Below are 17,022 nucleotides of genomic sequence, written 5' to 3'. Positions count from 1 at the left end.
TACAAATGTAAAGGGGTTATTTTATTATTGATTCAGAGGTTAGACAAGGCACCATTTGATGTAAAAAAGAAATGCAAAAAAACCTCCCCAGTTAAGTGTTATTTTTGTAAGCAATTAAGAAAAGTCTCTTGCATTTCTTCAGCATTGTGTGAATTCCAGCTTGGTCATGATCACAGAAAAGCCACCCCACTCCCAAGTAAGGCAGGTTTGGACTAGAGCCACAGCCCCTCTGTTCAGCAGCAGAGAATCCTTGAGAAGTCTTTATGCCAGGGTTCAGGAATGCAGCAGAACAAGAAAAACAAAACTCCCAGGAAAAGACCAAAGCATCTCTTTTTTCCTTTCCATTTCAGACATGATGAATCATTTGTTCCTTTTGGTCCTCGCTGATAGGAAGCAATTTTAGGAAAAAATCACAGCAAACTTTTCAGTGGCCTCAGAGTACCAAGAGGCCATGAGACAAGCCCTGAAAGTCCTGGAGAAGCCTGGAGTAACATCTAGTCCTGCCCTCCAACAGGTCAAGGACCTGCAGCTGATCACTGAGAGATGTTTCCCTCTCCACAATTGTTTTGCCTCCACAAACATGATTCCTAAGGAGAAGGCTGCTTCTTCTACACAATGATTCTGCCAAATAAAAATCCAACCAAAACCCAACCAAATCAGCCCCCCAACCCCTTGTTTGCCACCTCCTTCCCCCCCCCCACCATCAATCATACCCCCCTCCCAGCTGCCCTCCCTGCACCCAGGGAAGGGCTGCAATGGGTGATGTAGCAGAGTGTGCAGCATTTGGTGGTGTCTCATCTGCTTGATGGAGTCACTCAGCTGGAATAAATGGGAACAGAGAGAAAAAAAAATATTTAGGGAAAAACAAACAAAATTAAGCATGGTTTATGGTAAAAAAAAAAAAGGCTGGTGAGCTGGATGTGAAGAAAGCACAAGGGAGGAAAGGAATGAAGAGTAGGGGAACATCTTGCTCTTGCTGTAGAGTAAAACCTTGACCAAATCCAGGAATGCCAACTGCCTGGGAACCCTTCCCAGAGTGTAGGGGTCTGCAGTTCTCCCTTTGGCTCTCAAAATAAAAGCTGCTTCCACACAATTTCTTTAATCACCAAGATGCCAGGGCAGCTGTAATCCACACACTTTCCCACTCCCTGGTGCACACCAGTCTTTTCCTAAATGCTATCCCAACCTCCCAGCACACCAACTCCAGGTTATCCTTCCACAGGAAACCCAGAGACAGAGCAAGGGCTGTCTAGGAATCCCAGGGCACAACAGGCTGCTGGCAAAACCAGCCCAAATTTACTGTCAGAGCCTTTCTCCTCAGTGATGTGCTTTCTAGAGCAACAAGTCCACCGCTTTTGGTTCCCAGTTTGCTGGAAGGGAAGAGGTTCTGTCCCTGGAAAGGATGCATGAGGAGAGAGAGGGGATTGTCAGGCAAAAGAGAAATAATCAAGGAAAAGAGCAAGGGACTCCTGAGGATTAAACATCTGCTCTGGCCACAGTGCACAGGATGGAATGGGCCATCCCAAGAGAGAGAGAGAGAGGAGGATACTCAGTAACACTCAATCAGTAAACACACATGGAATGCCAAAGGACAAAGTTTCATCTGGGCCAATCCATATTTACAGCAGGGTCCTCTAGGAAGGGCTGGAATCCCTCATGGCCAAAGGTCAGTGCCAGCCCTGCAGTGTCACCACAGAGCAGCACAATGCCCTGGAGAGGCTGAGGCACTGAGCACAAACAGTGTCCTCCAACACAGCCTGACAGAGCTGCTGGATTTGCTCAAGAAACAGGAACATTTCCATGAGCTCAAAATGAAGGTCGTTAGCTCAAGGGCACATGGAGCCAGTGGTTAATAACGCTGTCTCTTGAGCCTTGAGAAATCATTTGTTTTGCAATAAGGCTTTATTATATTTAGACTTTGGGATCAGGAGAAGCTCAACGTATCTTCCTCTCCTTGGTCAAAAACAAGGCAAAAGTGAAGAGTTCAAACCCAAGCCCTTTTCTTATCCTCAGGACATCCCAACCTGCCACACAGTAACTGTCAGACACTGACCACAGATTTCACATTAAAAAGAGCAAGAAGCATCTCACTAATTTGCTATAAATCCCACAAATAAATAATGGGAAACCCCCCCACCCTCTTTCTGCCCCCCCAGGTGCCATCAGAACAGGAACCTACTACCCCACAGGGAATAAAACACATACAAGGAGAACACATCATCACCCAGCCCTAAGCCAGGCTGTCCCTCAGGCTGCTCCCACACCAACACACACAGAGCAACCCCAGGTTTCCATCCTGCAGCTTCACATCTCCTGGGAAATCCTTCCCCCACATCCCCAGCCTTCTCCAAGGCCCCTGTGGGGTAGCTGGGAGGAGTTGGAAGTACAGTTCCTTCCAGGGAGGTGCATTTCTAGGATAAAACAAAGGCTTTTTGACCCAAAGGAGTGCAGAGCCCATTTCGGGCAGCTGGAGCCTGGGCTCGCTGCGGCCTCTAGAGGCCAAGATCCCAACATCTACACACAGACCGACTTCACGTACAGCCACAGCTCGTTTTAATTAAATTAGAGAACTAGCACAGCCCTACCTTGGGCTGCATCGCCTCATCCTTTCCCCTTCTACTCTGCTCAGCTCTTCACCCTCCTTGGCCCCAGAGAGACAGAGAAAGAGGAAGAGACAGGGAAAAAAAAAAAAAAAAAAAGGAGAACCCCATCCTGGGATAGGGCCTTAAATGAACATAACCAGGTCTTTACATGTTGCTTTTGTGAAGGCTGCCAGGATGCTGGCAAACACCACGTCGGGAGACTGGGAGGCATCCACGGCCGTATGGATCCCTCTCTTGCTGTAGTAGGACACCAGGGGGGAGGTCTGGGTGTGATAGGCCTTCAGGCGGGTTTTCAGGGCCGTTTCGTTATCGTCCGAGCGGCGGATCAGGGGCTCTCCAGTGACCTGGGAGAAGCAAGGGGACAGTCTCCAGCGAGCTGCAGCCTGGGATGCTCCCCCCTTCTCTCCCTGCTCCCCTCCTCCAAGGTGGTGCTGCAGAGGAGACCCCAGGTGTGCGGAGGAGCCAGAACAAGTCTCAGAGCAGTCACTGAAGAGAGAAGGGCTCAGCACCGTGGTCTTTTTCCCTCACACACCACTCTGCTTGCTAAAAGGAGCCTCGAGACCAGGCAGCAGCTACAGCTGCTCCCCAGGATGGAAACCAGTCACAACCCACCGCAACTTGAGCTGTGGACAGAGTCCAACAAGTTCAGAGGCTGGCAGAGCCTGGGCCAGCTCTGCAGACTGGCCATGCCCTTCATCCAATCCATCCATCCATCCCTCCAGGCCTCGCTCCCCGCCGTGCCGTCGGCTCAGGCTGCCCAAGCAGCTCCCCACGCTCCCCAGAAAGCCAGGACAAGAAGGTACAAGAGAAGGAAAGAAATGAGTTTTTCCAGGGAGAGACTGCAAAGTATCAGCTAAACCCAAAGCAAGGTAAGCTGTGGCCTTGGGAGCTCACATACATCGTCCTTCATGTGCTCTTTCGGGGGTCTGAACTCCTCGTGATACGAGCGGCCACTCGCTGGGTGAATCAGCCTGAGACAGAAAAGAAGTGTCAGCAAAGCAGCTGGTCAGGACAAGATCTCCTGAACCTGCCACTCATCAGCACGGAAACATCTGCCACAACAACACCATTAGCCTTTCACTTGTAAGAAAATTCTCTCCAGTTATTTCTGTAACAAGGGCCTCTTCAGTTTGGAAAAGCAGCTGCACTGGGAGATTGAGAAGGGGTTTTACATCCTGCTCTGCTGGGAATGGGGTCTGGAAAACAGTGCAAGAGAACACACTCCTGACCCTGGAGGAAGGTTACTAGTGTCCAAATGTATTCAGTGTCCTGTGTAAGGGAGTAACAATAGCTTTGGAGAAGGAGGAACTTACAGAGTGAGCTGAGATTTTCTATAGAAATCCCTGATTTACAGGGCAAGGAAGGTGCTCTGGCCCAGGCATAGGAGAACGAGCAAAGGATCAGGGCAGAAATAGAGACCAGCACCACAGCCAGCCTTAAGCACCATGAGTACAACCTGGGATCTGAAATTAGGATGCTCTTCCATAGACTAGGAAATCCCAACCCGTGCACTGAGCACTGGCAGAGGAGGATTACCGGCCCGTGATCCTCCGGATCAGCAAGGAGTCAGGGATGCTGAACTCAATGACGGAGTCGAGCTTCTCTCTCCTTTTCTCCAGGAGCTCATCCAGCTGCAACAGCAAACACCCACCTCAGAGGGGCTGAGGGAGCAGAGACCCCTGGGTTTGAGGGAAGGAGGTGCTGGAGCAGCCCCCGAGCAGGGGCTCCCATACCATCTCTGCCTGTTTCACTGTGCGTGGGAAGCCGTCCAGGAGGAACCCATTCTTGCAGGGAGGTGAGTCCAGGTTGTTCTCAATCAGCTCCACCACCATCTCATCACTCACCTGCAGAGATGAGACAGGTATGTTGTCAGGAAGGGCACCCCGAATTTACACACAGCTGCTGCCCGTGTGGACAGGGTGGGATTTTTGGAGTTGTCCTGTGCAGGGCCAAGGGTTGGGCTCAATAATTCTTGCGTGTCCCTTCCAATTCTTGTGTGTCAGGATATTCTGTGATTCCGTGATTCATGTCAATGCCCAGGCTGCCAGTTCAGACCTGCCCACATCAGGGCAGCACTCCCTGCAACACTAGGACAGAGGCAATGCCACATTTCTCTCCAGGGACACTCCAGCCTTGAGCAGGGACTCGGACCAGCACTGTGACCTCACTGTTACAAAGGCTGCTGTATTGCAAGGAACACGGTCAGCTCAAACTCCTTAGATTAGTATTTTTTTAACCAATTCACAATACAAAGTATCAGCAGAACGTTGATTTCCTGTTACTTTGTACTTTCACCTACACATGCACCTCGGGAGGCAGGCCTGGGCAGGAAGGGCAGAGCAGGCAAGTTGCTCATTGACTCCTATAAACTTCATACAAAGGTAAAAGCCCAATAGTTGCTGACAAGTTCTGGCTTCACTGGATAGATTTTTCCCCATCTAACAATCTCAGCATACCACTGGGATTAGTGCCTTTTCCACACTGCAGCACTCACAGATGCTGCAGCCCCAACAATAGCTGTTTATTCGGGAGCAGCGCTGTTCTCTCCAGCACACACAGCTGGGACCCAGCAGGATTGGGGACCAGGCTGTCACAGCACACAAACAGCCCTGCAGGTAGGGGAAGTAAGCAACAAGTTGCTTCTGTGCCTTCCTGATTACACCCTTTGGAGAAAAAAAGATCCTGAGCATAAACCCCATCCTGAAATGCTGGGCTGCTCCCAGCTGAGTTATCACAGAGCTGCGGGATGTGCCTGTGGAGCAGCCTGGAGCTGCCTGCCACACACAAACACACGTGGCAGATACCACCAGCCTGCCCAGATAACGTCCCTATCTTTCATAACCAGCTGGCTATTGCAGGCTGGGTGTTGCAATGAGCTCTGAGCAGAAGTGAGATAAAGGCTGCTCTCCCCTTCTGGGGCCTACAGATCCTCCCCAGGGTGTTATGAGCCTGCGGCAGCCGCAGCGATGCTCAAGATCTGCCCCGCACTGGGGCAAGTCACTGCAATTTTGCGGTTCCTCGAGTTTCCCTGAGATATTTCAGTCGTTAGGATGAGATAATGAGACCCTCAGAAAATGAATGTCAGAGATTCTAACTCATGTTTCTTGGGGATCCAAAGTGTCTCTCACACAGCAGCTGCTCTAACTACCAGAGCAACACCTTTAGGTCTATTTTCATCCTAGAGTTACAGGTGAATCGAGCTTATGCAAGAGCTGGGATGCAGATGAACCCTCTGAAGTGATACCTGGAGTTCAGGTATCGAATGAAGAGACACAGGAGCTGCAAAGCACAGCTGTAACACCCCACAGCTCCAAGGATACACTGTCATCTCAGTGTTCAGGAGCCAGAAAATTGCCAGCCAGACTGCACACCCCAAAAGAGAAAAACAACCCAGGGCCACAGGCTGCTGGTAAGCAAACAGTAATTTTGAAGAGGAAGGATGTTTATACAGGATGCTTCTCCTGCAGGGTGATAGAAGGAAAGCCCCCACTCCATCTCTACCTTAACCCTGCAATCTACATTCTTACACTAATTAGAGAATCCTAATTAGGAGGTGGATTTTGTCTGCTCTCATTCCGGATGCTGCCAGCCCATGTCCCCTCCCAGCACATTCCCAGCGACCCACCAGCTTCCCCGAATCCATCGTCTCCTTGAGCCGCTTGCCCAGCTCGGAGCCCGAGGCCACCATGGCCCGCAGCATGTCGCCGGTAGCCAGGTGGCACACGCAGTAGGTCTCGGCCAGCTTCGGGGCCTGCGGAAGAGGACAGAGGTGAGACCGAACCTCCGAGGCTGAGAATCCCCACCCCGGCGAGGCTTTGTCCCCCTGTCGCGACAGCCAGTCGTTGACCGGCCAGCGCGTGGCAGGGCCCGGCACGGAGCCCCGGAGCTCAGCGACACCGCGTCCGGCCCGGGACAAAGGGATCCGGGACAAAGAGCCCCGGCGAGCGAGCCACGGGAGGCGGGACACCAGCGAGCCCCCGCGGAAGGGACACCCGGAGCCGCACGAACACACCGCGCACCCCGATCCCTGGGCGGGCAACGCAAGGCCGGACACCCGCGGGGGTCACACGCTGAGTGCCGGCCGGGCGGGCCGGTCCCTCCGCCGCCGCCGCCGCACCGCCCTCACCTGCGTGCCCTTGCCGGCGCCGGGCGGGCCCAGCAGCACGGCGCGGATGCCGTGGCGGATCCCCGCGGCCGGGGCCTGCCCGCGGCCGGCCCCCGCCTGCGCGCTCGGAGCCATGGCCGCCGACTGCGCGCCGCGCCGCGCGGGCGGGACACGCACAGCGGGGGCGGGGATATGCAAATTACAGCGCGCGTTTTCCGCGGGTGGGCGGGGTTATGCATGATGAGCAGGCGTGGTTATCCCGAGGGGCGCGGGGTCGTTCGGGGTCGCCGCGCTCGCACCGAGATGTCCCCGAGTCCTGCGAGCTGCTGAGGCCGCACCGCGAGCGCTGTGGCCAGTTCTGGGTCACTCGGTTCAAAAATTACATTGTGCTGCTGCAATATGTCCAGCATCCAGCACTGCGAGTGCTGCGTCCAGTTTTGGGTCACTCTGTTCAAGGAGGTGGGTCATTGGGCTGCTGCAATATGTCCAGCACCCAGCACTGCGAGTGCTGCGTCCAGTTTTGGGTCACTCTGTTCAAGGAGGACATTGTGCTGCTGCAATATGTCCAGCACCCAGCACCATGAGTGCTACATCCAGTTTTGGGTCACTTGGTTCAAGGAGGACATTGTGCTGCTGCAATATGTCCAGCACCCAGCACTGTGAGTGCTGTGTCCAGTTTTGGGTCACTCGGTTCAAAAATTACATTGTGCTGCTGCAATATGTCCAGCACCCAGCACCATGAGTGCTACATCCAGTTTTGGGTCACTTGGTTCAAGGAGGACATTGAGCTGCTGCAATATGTCCAGCACCCAGCACTGTGAGTGCTGTGTCCAGTTTTGGGTCACTCGGTTCAAAAATTACATTGTGCTGCTGCAATATGTCCAGCACCCAGCACTGTGAGTGCTGTGTCCAGTTTTGGGTCACTCTGTTCAAGGAGGACATTGTGCTGCTGCAATATGTCCAGCATCCAGCACTGCGAGTGCTGCGTCCAGTTTTGGGTCACTCTGTTCAAGGAAGACATTGTGCTGCTGCAATATGTCCAGCACCCAGCACTGTGAGTGCTGTGTCCAGTTTTGGGTCACTCTGTTCAAGGAGGACATTGTGCTGCTGCAATATGTCCAGCACCCATCACCGTGAGTGCTGTGTCCAGTTTTGGGTCACTCTGTTCAAGGAGGTGGGTCATTGTGCTGCTGCAATATGTCCAGCACCCAGCACCGTGAGTGCTGTGTCCAGTTTTGGGTCACTCGGTTCAAAAATTACATTGTGCTGCTGCAATATGTCCAGCACCCAGCACCGTGAGTGCTGTGTCCAGTTTTGGGTCACTCTGTTCAAGGAGGACATTGACTCTGTGATTCCGAGCTGTGCTTGCCCTGGTGTTGCGTGGGATGGGCTCAGTGCCCTGCTCTGCATGGGCTGTGCATCACAGCACTGCCCAGCACACCCAGGAGAGGCTGGCACTGCAGGGCTCTGCATCTCTCTGTTCTCCCAGCCTCTCTGCATGGTCCCCACATCCCACAGAGCACAGTCCAGTGCTGGTGATGGGCCAGAGCACAGGCAAAACCAGCCAGGATCTCACAGCAGACAAGAGCTTCCTTGGGCCTGGCTGCCAGGAGAATCTGTGGCAAAGCCAAGACCACAGTGTTGAATACAGAAACCCAGGATAAGCTCATCCTTCTCACTCCCCCCTCAGTGGGGACAGCCACCCCTCCACAGACAGAATATTGTCTCCTCAGCAGCACCAGAGAGTGACCTGCACATTTAAGAAGAAGAGTTTAAAAATCCCTGCCGAGCTCATCCTGTTTGTGGGATGGAGCAGCATCCAAGATCCAGGTCTCACGGATCACACAGAGCATCTACACTGCTGGAGAGCTGGATCTGCCACTGGGGCACCCCCCAAAACCAGCAGCAACTCAGCAAGGGCAGGATCAGTCCCTGACACCTTCCCAACTCCCTCCCCCTCTCCGGAGTCCCAGCCAAACAGCCTTTAATCTGCAGGAAGCCTGGTTTCCCTGGCAGCAGCATTTCCAAGGTATTTCGGGCTCTCTTCCCCCGAGGGTCCCGGCGCTCAGGATGCGCAGCCGCGGGAAGCAGGGCCGGGCTGCCAGGCTGGGGATGAGCTGCGGGGACTCGGTGAGAGCCCGGCGTGACTGCAGGGGCGGCCCCAGCCTTGGGAGAGGGTGGGCGAGGATGGGGAGCGCTCTCCAAAAGGGATGAAGGATGCTCGGAGGCGGCTCGGCCAATGGCGTGGCGGGATTTGGTTGTCATGGCTACGGTTGGGAGGCAGTGCTGGGAGAGAAGGGGTGCAGAGCCCCCCCATCCTCTGCAGCCGGTTCATTCTCTCGGGATACTCATGGCAGAATCTGTTTAAATGCTTCCTGAGGTAAGGGGGCTTTTGGGGGGGGCTGTGGGGGAGCTGCTTTGCCTGGCACAGTGAGGAGGGAGCTGCAGAGTGACTGTGGTTGCTAATTTAGGAACGGGGGTGAAGGGCATCGTGCTGTCAATGCCCCTCTAAGCCCCTGCACTGCTTCTCCTCAGAGACCCCGGACCCCCAGGCACAGCTACACCTCGGGCTGCTGCAGGAGCTCGGCGTTCCTCGGGGACCCCCCCTGACAGCACACCAGGACACCTGGGAGGGACAACTGGACCGTGGTAAGGAGGGGGTGTTGAGGCTGGGGCACGAGTTCTGACAGGAATGACCCATTTCATCCCTTCTGTGCCCCACCAGGGTGGACTGGGTGCTGTTTGGTGATGGGGAGTGAAGGGTAAAGCTGGAGGAGTTGCTCTCCTTTCCTGTTTAGGAAGCTCTAAGAGCTTCAAAACATGTTTTTTCATCCCATTCTCCATCTCTGGAATTGGCTGGTGGTGCTTGCTCAATGCATTACAACATCCTGCTGCTGCGGGGTCAGCGTGGTCTTTCTCCCAGTGCCCCTGGAATGTTGTCAGGAGGTCTCTGTGCAGCTCTGAGAAATGAAACCTCTGCCTCCTGCACTTCAAATTAGAGAGACCATGCTCCTGGAAGAGCCCTGGAGCTAGACCTGGATTGCTGGAGTGGAAATGTTCCCTGCTAGCTCATCAGCTCCCTGGGTTCTGGGCCAGGCTGGATCCAGGGCAGGAGATTGTTAAAGCTCAGGGTGTGAGCTCAAAGCTAAAGCTCTGCTAGGATGAGCCCCAAAACTCTGTGCTGCTTAATTGTCACCTTGTCCCACACCCTGTGTCACAGGAGAGCTGTGGAACAGCATCCACAGCAGGGATCCAGGCTGTCCTGAGGTTGGGTGGTGTCAGTGCTGTGCCTGCCTTGTCCTGGGGCTTTCCACTGGGAAGGTGGGTCCAGGAGCCTTCAGCTATCTGGGATCCATCCAGGATGCTCACCCCACTGAACACTCAGCTGATCCAGCTGCATTCCAGAGCGTGAAAGGGCCTGTCCTGGCCTAGAAAAGCATCTCTGCTCTTTGTGGTGCAGTTGGCTTTGTTGTTGACTGTGCTGGTGCCTGCTGGTGGAGACAAGGCTGCTGTGTGCCAAAACAGAGCTCTGAACTGCAGAGAAATGTGTCTCCTCCCCCGGGGGAAGAAGCTGTAACCCACAGCAGGGCTCTGCTGAGCTGCTGGTTTGGAGCAGAGCAGCACAAAGCTCTACCCAGGGGCACCCCGGGCTATGGGCTGGGGGGTCCATGCTGATGGAGCTCCTGGACCCTTTCCCTAAACATTCCTTTCATTTTTACACTGTGCCTCATCCTTAGAATCCATCCCCTACTCTAGGAGGTTTTAAAGGAGCGTCTCCACACCCAGAACATCACACCATGAACGGGTACTTGAACGAATCCAATTTCCTGATGGTGGAGGAGGGCTTCACCACCAGAGACCTCCTGGAGAACCTGCTGGGGGAGCTGTGCCAAGAGGTGAGGGGCTGATGCTCTGCTGCTGCCTTTGGAAAAGGCACTCGTGGAGCTGCTGCTCACTCCAGCTGTCCCCTAGAGCCACCAGCAGGCCTTCTTCGTGGCAGACCTTGGGGACATCGTGAAGAAGCACCTGCGTTTCCTGAAGGCCTTGCCCCGAGTGAAACCCTATTTCCCAGTTAAATGCAACGGCAGCGAAGGGGTGATTCGGCTGCTGGCAGAGCTGGGGGCAGGATTTGCCTGTGCCAACAAGGTAGGGCTGTGGGAGGACAGCTCCAGGGGAAATGTTTGTGGGGGAGCAGCAGAGCTCACCCTCCTTTCCTAAATCTCTGCTCGAGGTGACATTTACAGGGACAGGAGTCTCCCTCTGCTGTCACAGCCCAAAATTCCCTGTCTCTTTGGCTGACATTCCTGTCTCTGGAGCTGCTGTCCTGCCTGGTGGCACAGCACATCCCTGGGGTGTAACTGCCACATCTGTGCAGCTCTTGATGTCCTTAGGGCTGAACCTAAAGCTTTTTGCTCCCTCCCACTTGTCATTTGCAACAGCCAGACTTCCAGGGAGGAGGCAAAATTAAATCACTTACTTTAATGTAATTAAATAAGATGAGAAAGGGCGAGGGGAGAAAGGGCAAGAGTTGTCACAGCTCAAACCAGGGCTCAGCCCCAGGCCTGCCAACGCCACTTGTTTCCTCTCCCATTCTCATGGTGTTTTTAAACCTGTCCATGCCAGGACAAAGTCCACTGTGATCCCTTTGAGCTCTGGTAGCTTTTCCCTGGAAAAACCCAGGCTGCAACGCCGGCGCTTCACCCTCCTCAGCACTGCAAGCTGGCCAAGACCCAGAGCTGGTGGCTGGTCCCCACCCAGCTCCTGGGGACCTGCTGCACGTGTCCCCTTCTCCCTGCAGGCAGAGATCACCCGGGTTCAAGGCATTGGGGTCCCAGCTGACAGGATCTTCTACAGCAGCCCCTGCAAGCAGGTCGCCCACATCAGGTATGCTGCAGCCCACGGGGTCAGGCTGATGGCCTTTGACAACGAGGTGGAGCTGAGCAAGGTGGCCAGGAGCCACCCCCGTGCCAGGTGGGTGTCTGGCAGTGTCCCTGGAGTGGGTCCTGGAGGAGGGGATGGGCTGTGGGGGGCAAGAGGAGGTTGTACAAGGTGGGTTCAACAAGAGGAATGGCCTCAAGCTGTGCCAGGGGAAGTTTGGATTGGATATGGGGAAAAATTTGATCACTGAAGGGGTTATTGGGCAGTGAAACAGTCTGACCAGGGAAGGGATGGATTAGTCACCTCTGGAAATGCTCAAAAAACTTGTAGATGTGGTGCTCAGGGACGTGGTTTAGCATTGGACTTAACAATTGGGGTTAATATTTGGACTCAGTGATCTTTGAGGGCTTTTCCAGCCCTCAAAGGCTTTTCCTTTCATGGTCCTGTTATTCTGAGAGCCCTCAACACAGCGTGGCTTTGCTGTGCAGGATGTTGTTGGGGATCACTGCTGACTCCATCCCTCCTGCCCACCCGAGCATGACCTTCGGGACCACGCTGAAATCCTGCCGGCACCTGCTGGAGACAGCGAAGGAACAGGCTGTGGAGGTTGTTGGCATCAGGTACAGCTCTGGGCCTTCCTCCCTAGGTGTTGCAGATGAGCACGAGGCAGGACCTCCCTACACCCCCAATAAACCTCTTTCCCCAAGAGCAAACTTCAGAGATCTCTGCCTCCGTTCACCCACACAGTGCTGGAGCGTGTTTTTCCCACACCTAGGGGGGCTCAGCCCCTCTGGATCAGGATCTGGGGAGCTCTGCCCTGCTGGAACCACACAGTGATCCAGCTGCTCTGCTTGGGAGTGAGGAGAAGGCAGGGATTTGAGCTCATCGGGGCCAATTTGGGGCAGGTTGGACCCTAGGAAAGGCTCCGTGGGGCTCTGCGGGTCTGGCTTGGGGTGGTGCGTGGGAAGCTGTATGAGTGACAATCCCAGTGTCCCCTCTGCTCTGGGGATGATCAAACCCTGCTGAGGTGTGTCTGTGCCCTCAGCTTCCACCTCGGGAGCCGTGGGCTGGAGCCCCAGGCCTGGGCCCAGGCTGTGGCCACAGCACAGCTGGTGTTTGACATGGGCACGGAGCTGGGACACCCCATGCACCTCCTGGACATCGGGGGTGGCTTCCCTGGCACCGAGGACACCAGAGCCCTGCTGGAGGAGGTACAAACCAACACCTGCCCTCAACAGGCAGAGAATGAGCTTGGAAGCTCTCCCCAGGCCTGGCTGCCTGCAGAATTCCCAGCTAACCAAGAGGAAGGTTCTGTTTTCTTCCCTCACAGATGGCTGCCGGGATAAACTCTGCCTTGGATTTGTACTTCCCCGAGGGCAGCGGGGTGGACATTGTTGCCAGGCCTGGGCGTTACTATGTCACCTCTGCCTTCACCTTGGCTGTCAGCATCACTGCCTTGGAGGAGACCCCCATGGAGCAGCCTGGCTCTGACGGTAGGTGTGACAGCAGGACGTGTCCCCTGTGTCCCTGAGCCCCGCTGAGCCCTCTCCCCACTCCCAGATATGTCCCTGAACCCCCCTGAGTCCTCTCCCTGTTCCCAGATGTGTCCCCTGTGTCCCTGAGCCCTCTCCCCACTCCCAGATGTGTCCCTGAGCCCCCCTGAGCCCTCTCCCTGTTCCCAGATGTGTTCCCTGTGTCCTTGAGGCCCCCAGAGCCCTCTCCCCACTCCCAGATGTGTCCCTGAACCTCCCTGAGCCCTCTCCCTGTTCCCAGATGTGTTCCCTGTGTCCTTGAGGCCCCCAGAGCCCTCTCCCCACTCCCAGATGTGTCCCTGAACCTCCCTGAGCCCTCTCCCCACTCCCAGATGTGTCCCTGAGCCCCCCTGAGCCCTCTCCCTGTTCCCAGATGTGTTCCCTGTGTCCTTGAGGCTCCCTGAGCCCTCTCCCTACTCCCCAATGTGTCCCCTGTGTCCCTGAGCCCCTCTGAGCCCTCTCCCCACTCCCAGATATGTCCCTGAACCCCCCTGAGCCCTCTCCCTGTTCCCAGATGTGTTCCCTGTGTCCTTGAGGCCCCCAGAGCCCTCTCCCCACTCCCCAATGTGTCCCCTGTGTCCCTGAGCCCTCTCCCCACTCCCAGATGTGTCCCTGAGCCCCCCTGAGCCCTCTCCCCACTCCCAGATGTGTTCCCTGTGTCCTTGAGGCCCCCTGAGCCCTCTCCCCACTCCCCAATGTGTCCTCTGTGTCCCTGAGCCTTCTCCCTGTTCCCAGATGTGTCCCCTGTGTCCCTGAGCCCCTCTGATCCCTGTCCCCATTCCCAGATGTGTTCCCTGTGTCCCTGAGCCCTCTCCCCTCTCCCTTCCAGAGGAAGAGTGTGGCAGCAAGAAGAGCCTGGTCTATCACCTCAGTGATGGCATCTACGGTGCCTTCAGCTGCCTCCTGTTCGACAGCCCCTGCCCCAGGCCACGGCTGCACAAGGTGAGGGGCTCACCTGGCTTGGGGCTGTCCCTAACATCGGGTCAGCCCACCCCCTGCCACAGAGGGGAAGCTGCACCCCTCTGCGGGGCTGAGTTCGGGGCTCACCGTGACACGGGCACATCCTCACGCCGCGTTTTGCCCGCAGAGGCCGTGCCCAGAGCAGCCCTGGCACAGCAGCAGCCTGCGGGGCCCGCCGGGGCCCGGCGAGGATCGCATCGCCGACGGGCTGGAGCTGCCCCAGCTGCACGTGGGGGACTGGCTGCTTTTTGGGAACATGGGAGCCTACAGCATGCCGAGCTCATCCCTGCTCACCGCGGCTCCCCAGGCACGGGTCACCTACGCCATGTCCCGCGTGGCCTGGTAAGAGATGGGCAGGGTGGGAGGGCAGGGATGGGAGATTCTGGCTTCCCTTCTGTGAGAACCCCGGGCTTGGTCTGGGGTCTCGTGTGGTGGAAAAATCCCTCCTCCAACCTGTCCTTCCAAAGAAAGGTTCAGCAGTCTCTCTTGTTTGGTCTCATGGTTGTTTATTGCAAGTTATCTAAAAGATTTTCTCCTGGGGCTGCTGTGGTTTGCTCACAGCTCAGGCAGAGGCACACACACACCCTGACATCCTCTCTGACCCCGACTGCTTCTTCTTCTTCTTCTTCTTCTTGTCTCCCCGCCCAGGGCTGCTGCTCTCTTTTATATGGTGCATTACATGTTACATGTTTGCAGTTTTTCCCAATGCCTATTACCTATATTAAATGGTGCCTTTCTATCTTTTATATGGTACATTATGTATTATATGTTTATAGTTTTCCCCCAATACCTACTACCTATATTACAAAGTGGATTTCTACTCTAAACCAATCTGTGAGTGCCAACATCACCAAGAACATGGAGGTAAGGACGAAGAAGGAGGAAGAACAGGATCAGCCCACTTTCCTCCATCTTAGAACTTCTGACCCCCATGTACAAAGTAAAAACCCCCCTGGACAGGTGCTAAAACCCCCATGTACAATACCAAAAAAATTTCCCCTCTACTTTGTAACTACTTTTACTATCCCATCTAACCCTTTGTGACTGCTTGTTCCACCTCCAAAGTTGGTAACTCATTTTATGACTCAAACCCAAAATCACAGCTGTTTCCAGCTGCCTGCCAGGGTCTCAAATGCTTCTGACCAAGGCCTGGAACCTCCAAAAATGTCTGAGGGACATTTTGAGTTCCAACACCCTTCCACCTGGGCTCCTGGCCCAACGGAGAGGGGGAAATCTGAATCCCAGAACCTGGAAATTCAGGGTGAAATCATGGCACCAGAGGCAAAAAATCCGATTTTTTTAAATATTGTCAAATTTCAGGCAGTTTTTCACTGGAGAAAAGAGAGCCAGCTCTGGCTGTCATTGTGGGGGACAGGAGAGCCCTGAAGTGTCCCCATCCCATTCTCAAGGGGCTGCTCCTTCCCCTGGCTCTCCACTTGCAGGAAAGCTGTCCAGCTCTTCCAGGGAAAGCCACCCCAGGCAGAAGATGACCGTGAGAGCCTCTGCATGCCCCTGTCCTGTGGCTGGGAGATGGCAGAGACACTTTGTGTCACCCCTGTCTTCGCTCCAGCTGGCATCATCTGAGCAGCGCTGGGGAAGGAGCCACGGTGGGAAAGGTCCTGTGGTGGAACTGCCAGGGGAAATGTCCCAGAATGGGATTGGGGTGGGAGAAATCCCATGGCAGAAATGTCCCATAATGGTATCAGGGTGGGAAAAATCCCATTGTAATACCAGGGGAAATGTCCCATAATGGTATCGGGGTGGGAAAAATCCCATGGCAGCACCAGGAGAAAAAGTCCCACTGTGGTGCTGGAGGGATAAAAATCCTACAGAGGGAAAAGCAGGATTTTTACATCCTAAATATCCACAGTGGTAAAAATCCCATGGCAGTACCAGAAGGGAGATGCCCTGTGGTTGTCCCAGAGGGGGAAAGGATCCCGTGGCAGTGCCAGGGAAGGGGAAGATGCCATCCTGCCCCTGGCATTGCCCCGCTCTGCTCTCATGGATTTGGAAATAAATCCTGTCCATAAATCCTGTCCATAAATCCTGCTCATCCAGCTCCTGTGGTGTGCGTGCCTCCCAGAGGGGTTTGGCAGGTTTGGGCTCTGATTTTAGGAGTGGGGGTGACCATTGGCAGCCCAGTATGGCTGGAGGGGTTGGGTGAGGAAGGCCTGGCTTTTCCTCCCCACCCTGTGCTGGAGAGTCCATCTGTAATCAGCTTTAATGAGGCTTTGCTCGTTAGGGAAGGCGGGGCCGTTCACCCGAACCTCAGGCTCTTGCTCAGGGATCTGGAGGGACCCCTGGAATTTTGGGGGGCTGTGGGAATAGGGCGTGGGTTTAGGTTTTGTGGGTGACACTGAGGGGAAGACCTGGAACTTGTGGCATCTCCCTGGTCCCTGGGGGCTCGTCAGGTTTCACGAAGTCTCTGCCCTAGGTACAGCCCCCTGAGACCCTGAGGCCAGGAACTGGGAGAACTGGGAGAGCTGGGGGGGCACTGGGAGGACACTAAGAGGACACTGGGAGGGCACTGGGAGCACTGGGAGGACTGGGAGGACACTGAGAGGGTGCTGGGAGAGCACTGGGAGCATTAGGAGGACACTGAGAGGAAACTGGGATGACACTGGGAGCACTGGGAGGGCACTGGGAGCGCTGAGAGGACACTGGGAGAGAACTTGGAGGACACTGGGAGGACACTGAGAGGAAACTGGGATGACACGGAGCACTGGGAGGGCACTGGGAGCACTGAGATGAGGACAGAGGGAGGGCACTGGGAGGAAACTGGGATGGCACTGGGAGGACACTGGGAGGAAATTGGGATGACACAGAGCACTGGGAGGGCACTGGGAGCACTGAGATGAGGACAGAGGGAGGGCACTGGGAGGAAACTGGGATGGCACTGGGAGGAAACTGGGAGGAAACTGTGAGGGCAGTGGGAGCACTGGGA

The 17,022-nt window shown here is 55.2% G+C and overlaps 2 protein-coding genes across 8 annotated transcripts; one reads left to right on the top strand and one right to left on the bottom strand.

Moving 5' to 3' along the window:
• AK2 (adenylate kinase 2) lies at nucleotides 1–6,851 on the bottom strand. Of its 2 annotated transcripts, XM_021539426.3 has the most exons (7): nucleotides 6,730–6,851; nucleotides 6,229–6,354; nucleotides 4,337–4,447; nucleotides 4,140–4,234; nucleotides 3,502–3,574; nucleotides 2,752–2,947; nucleotides 1–819 (listed from the first exon to the last, which is right to left on the bottom strand). In XM_021539426.3, the coding sequence occupies exons 1-7, from the start codon at nucleotides 6,841–6,843 to the stop codon at nucleotides 812–814; spliced, it is 723 nt and encodes a 240-aa protein (XP_021395101.3). In that variant the 5' UTR covers nucleotides 6,844–6,851; the 3' UTR covers nucleotides 1–811. The 2 variants fall into 2 exon arrangements, with proteins under 2 accessions (XP_021395101.3, XP_077644658.1); XM_077788532.2 differs by lacking the exon at nucleotides 1–819 and having other exon boundaries at nucleotides 2,531–2,947.
• Nucleotides 6,852–8,502: 1,651 nt separating this feature from the next.
• AZIN2 (antizyme inhibitor 2) lies at nucleotides 8,503–16,122 on the top strand. 6 transcript variants are annotated; one of them, XM_085559703.1, is made up of 11 exons: nucleotides 8,503–8,737; nucleotides 9,244–9,357; nucleotides 10,465–10,604; nucleotides 10,681–10,854; nucleotides 11,507–11,679; nucleotides 12,075–12,206; nucleotides 12,632–12,797; nucleotides 12,917–13,079; nucleotides 13,948–14,060; nucleotides 14,206–14,420; nucleotides 15,521–16,122. In XM_085559703.1, exons 3-11 carry the CDS (start codon nucleotides 10,506–10,508, stop codon nucleotides 15,660–15,662), a joined length of 1,377 nt encoding a protein of 458 aa, XP_085415829.1. In that variant the 5' UTR covers nucleotides 8,503–8,737; nucleotides 9,244–9,357; nucleotides 10,465–10,505; the 3' UTR covers nucleotides 15,663–16,122. The 6 variants fall into 6 exon arrangements, with proteins under 6 accessions (XP_085415829.1, XP_085415828.1, XP_021395096.1 ...); XM_085559702.1 differs by having other exon boundaries at nucleotides 8,598–8,737; nucleotides 10,446–10,604; XM_021539421.3 differs by having other exon boundaries at nucleotides 8,718–8,838; nucleotides 10,446–10,604.
• The last annotated feature ends 900 nt before the right edge of the window (nucleotides 16,123–17,022 follow it).

Source organism: Lonchura striata, chromosome 23, assembly GCF_050655825.1.
Source record: "Lonchura striata isolate lonStrDom1 chromosome 23, ASM5065582v1, whole genome shotgun sequence".
In the NCBI taxonomy this organism is placed as follows: domain Eukaryota; kingdom Metazoa; phylum Chordata; class Aves; order Passeriformes; family Estrildidae; genus Lonchura; species Lonchura striata.
This window is presented reverse-complemented; position numbering and strand designations above follow the sequence as displayed.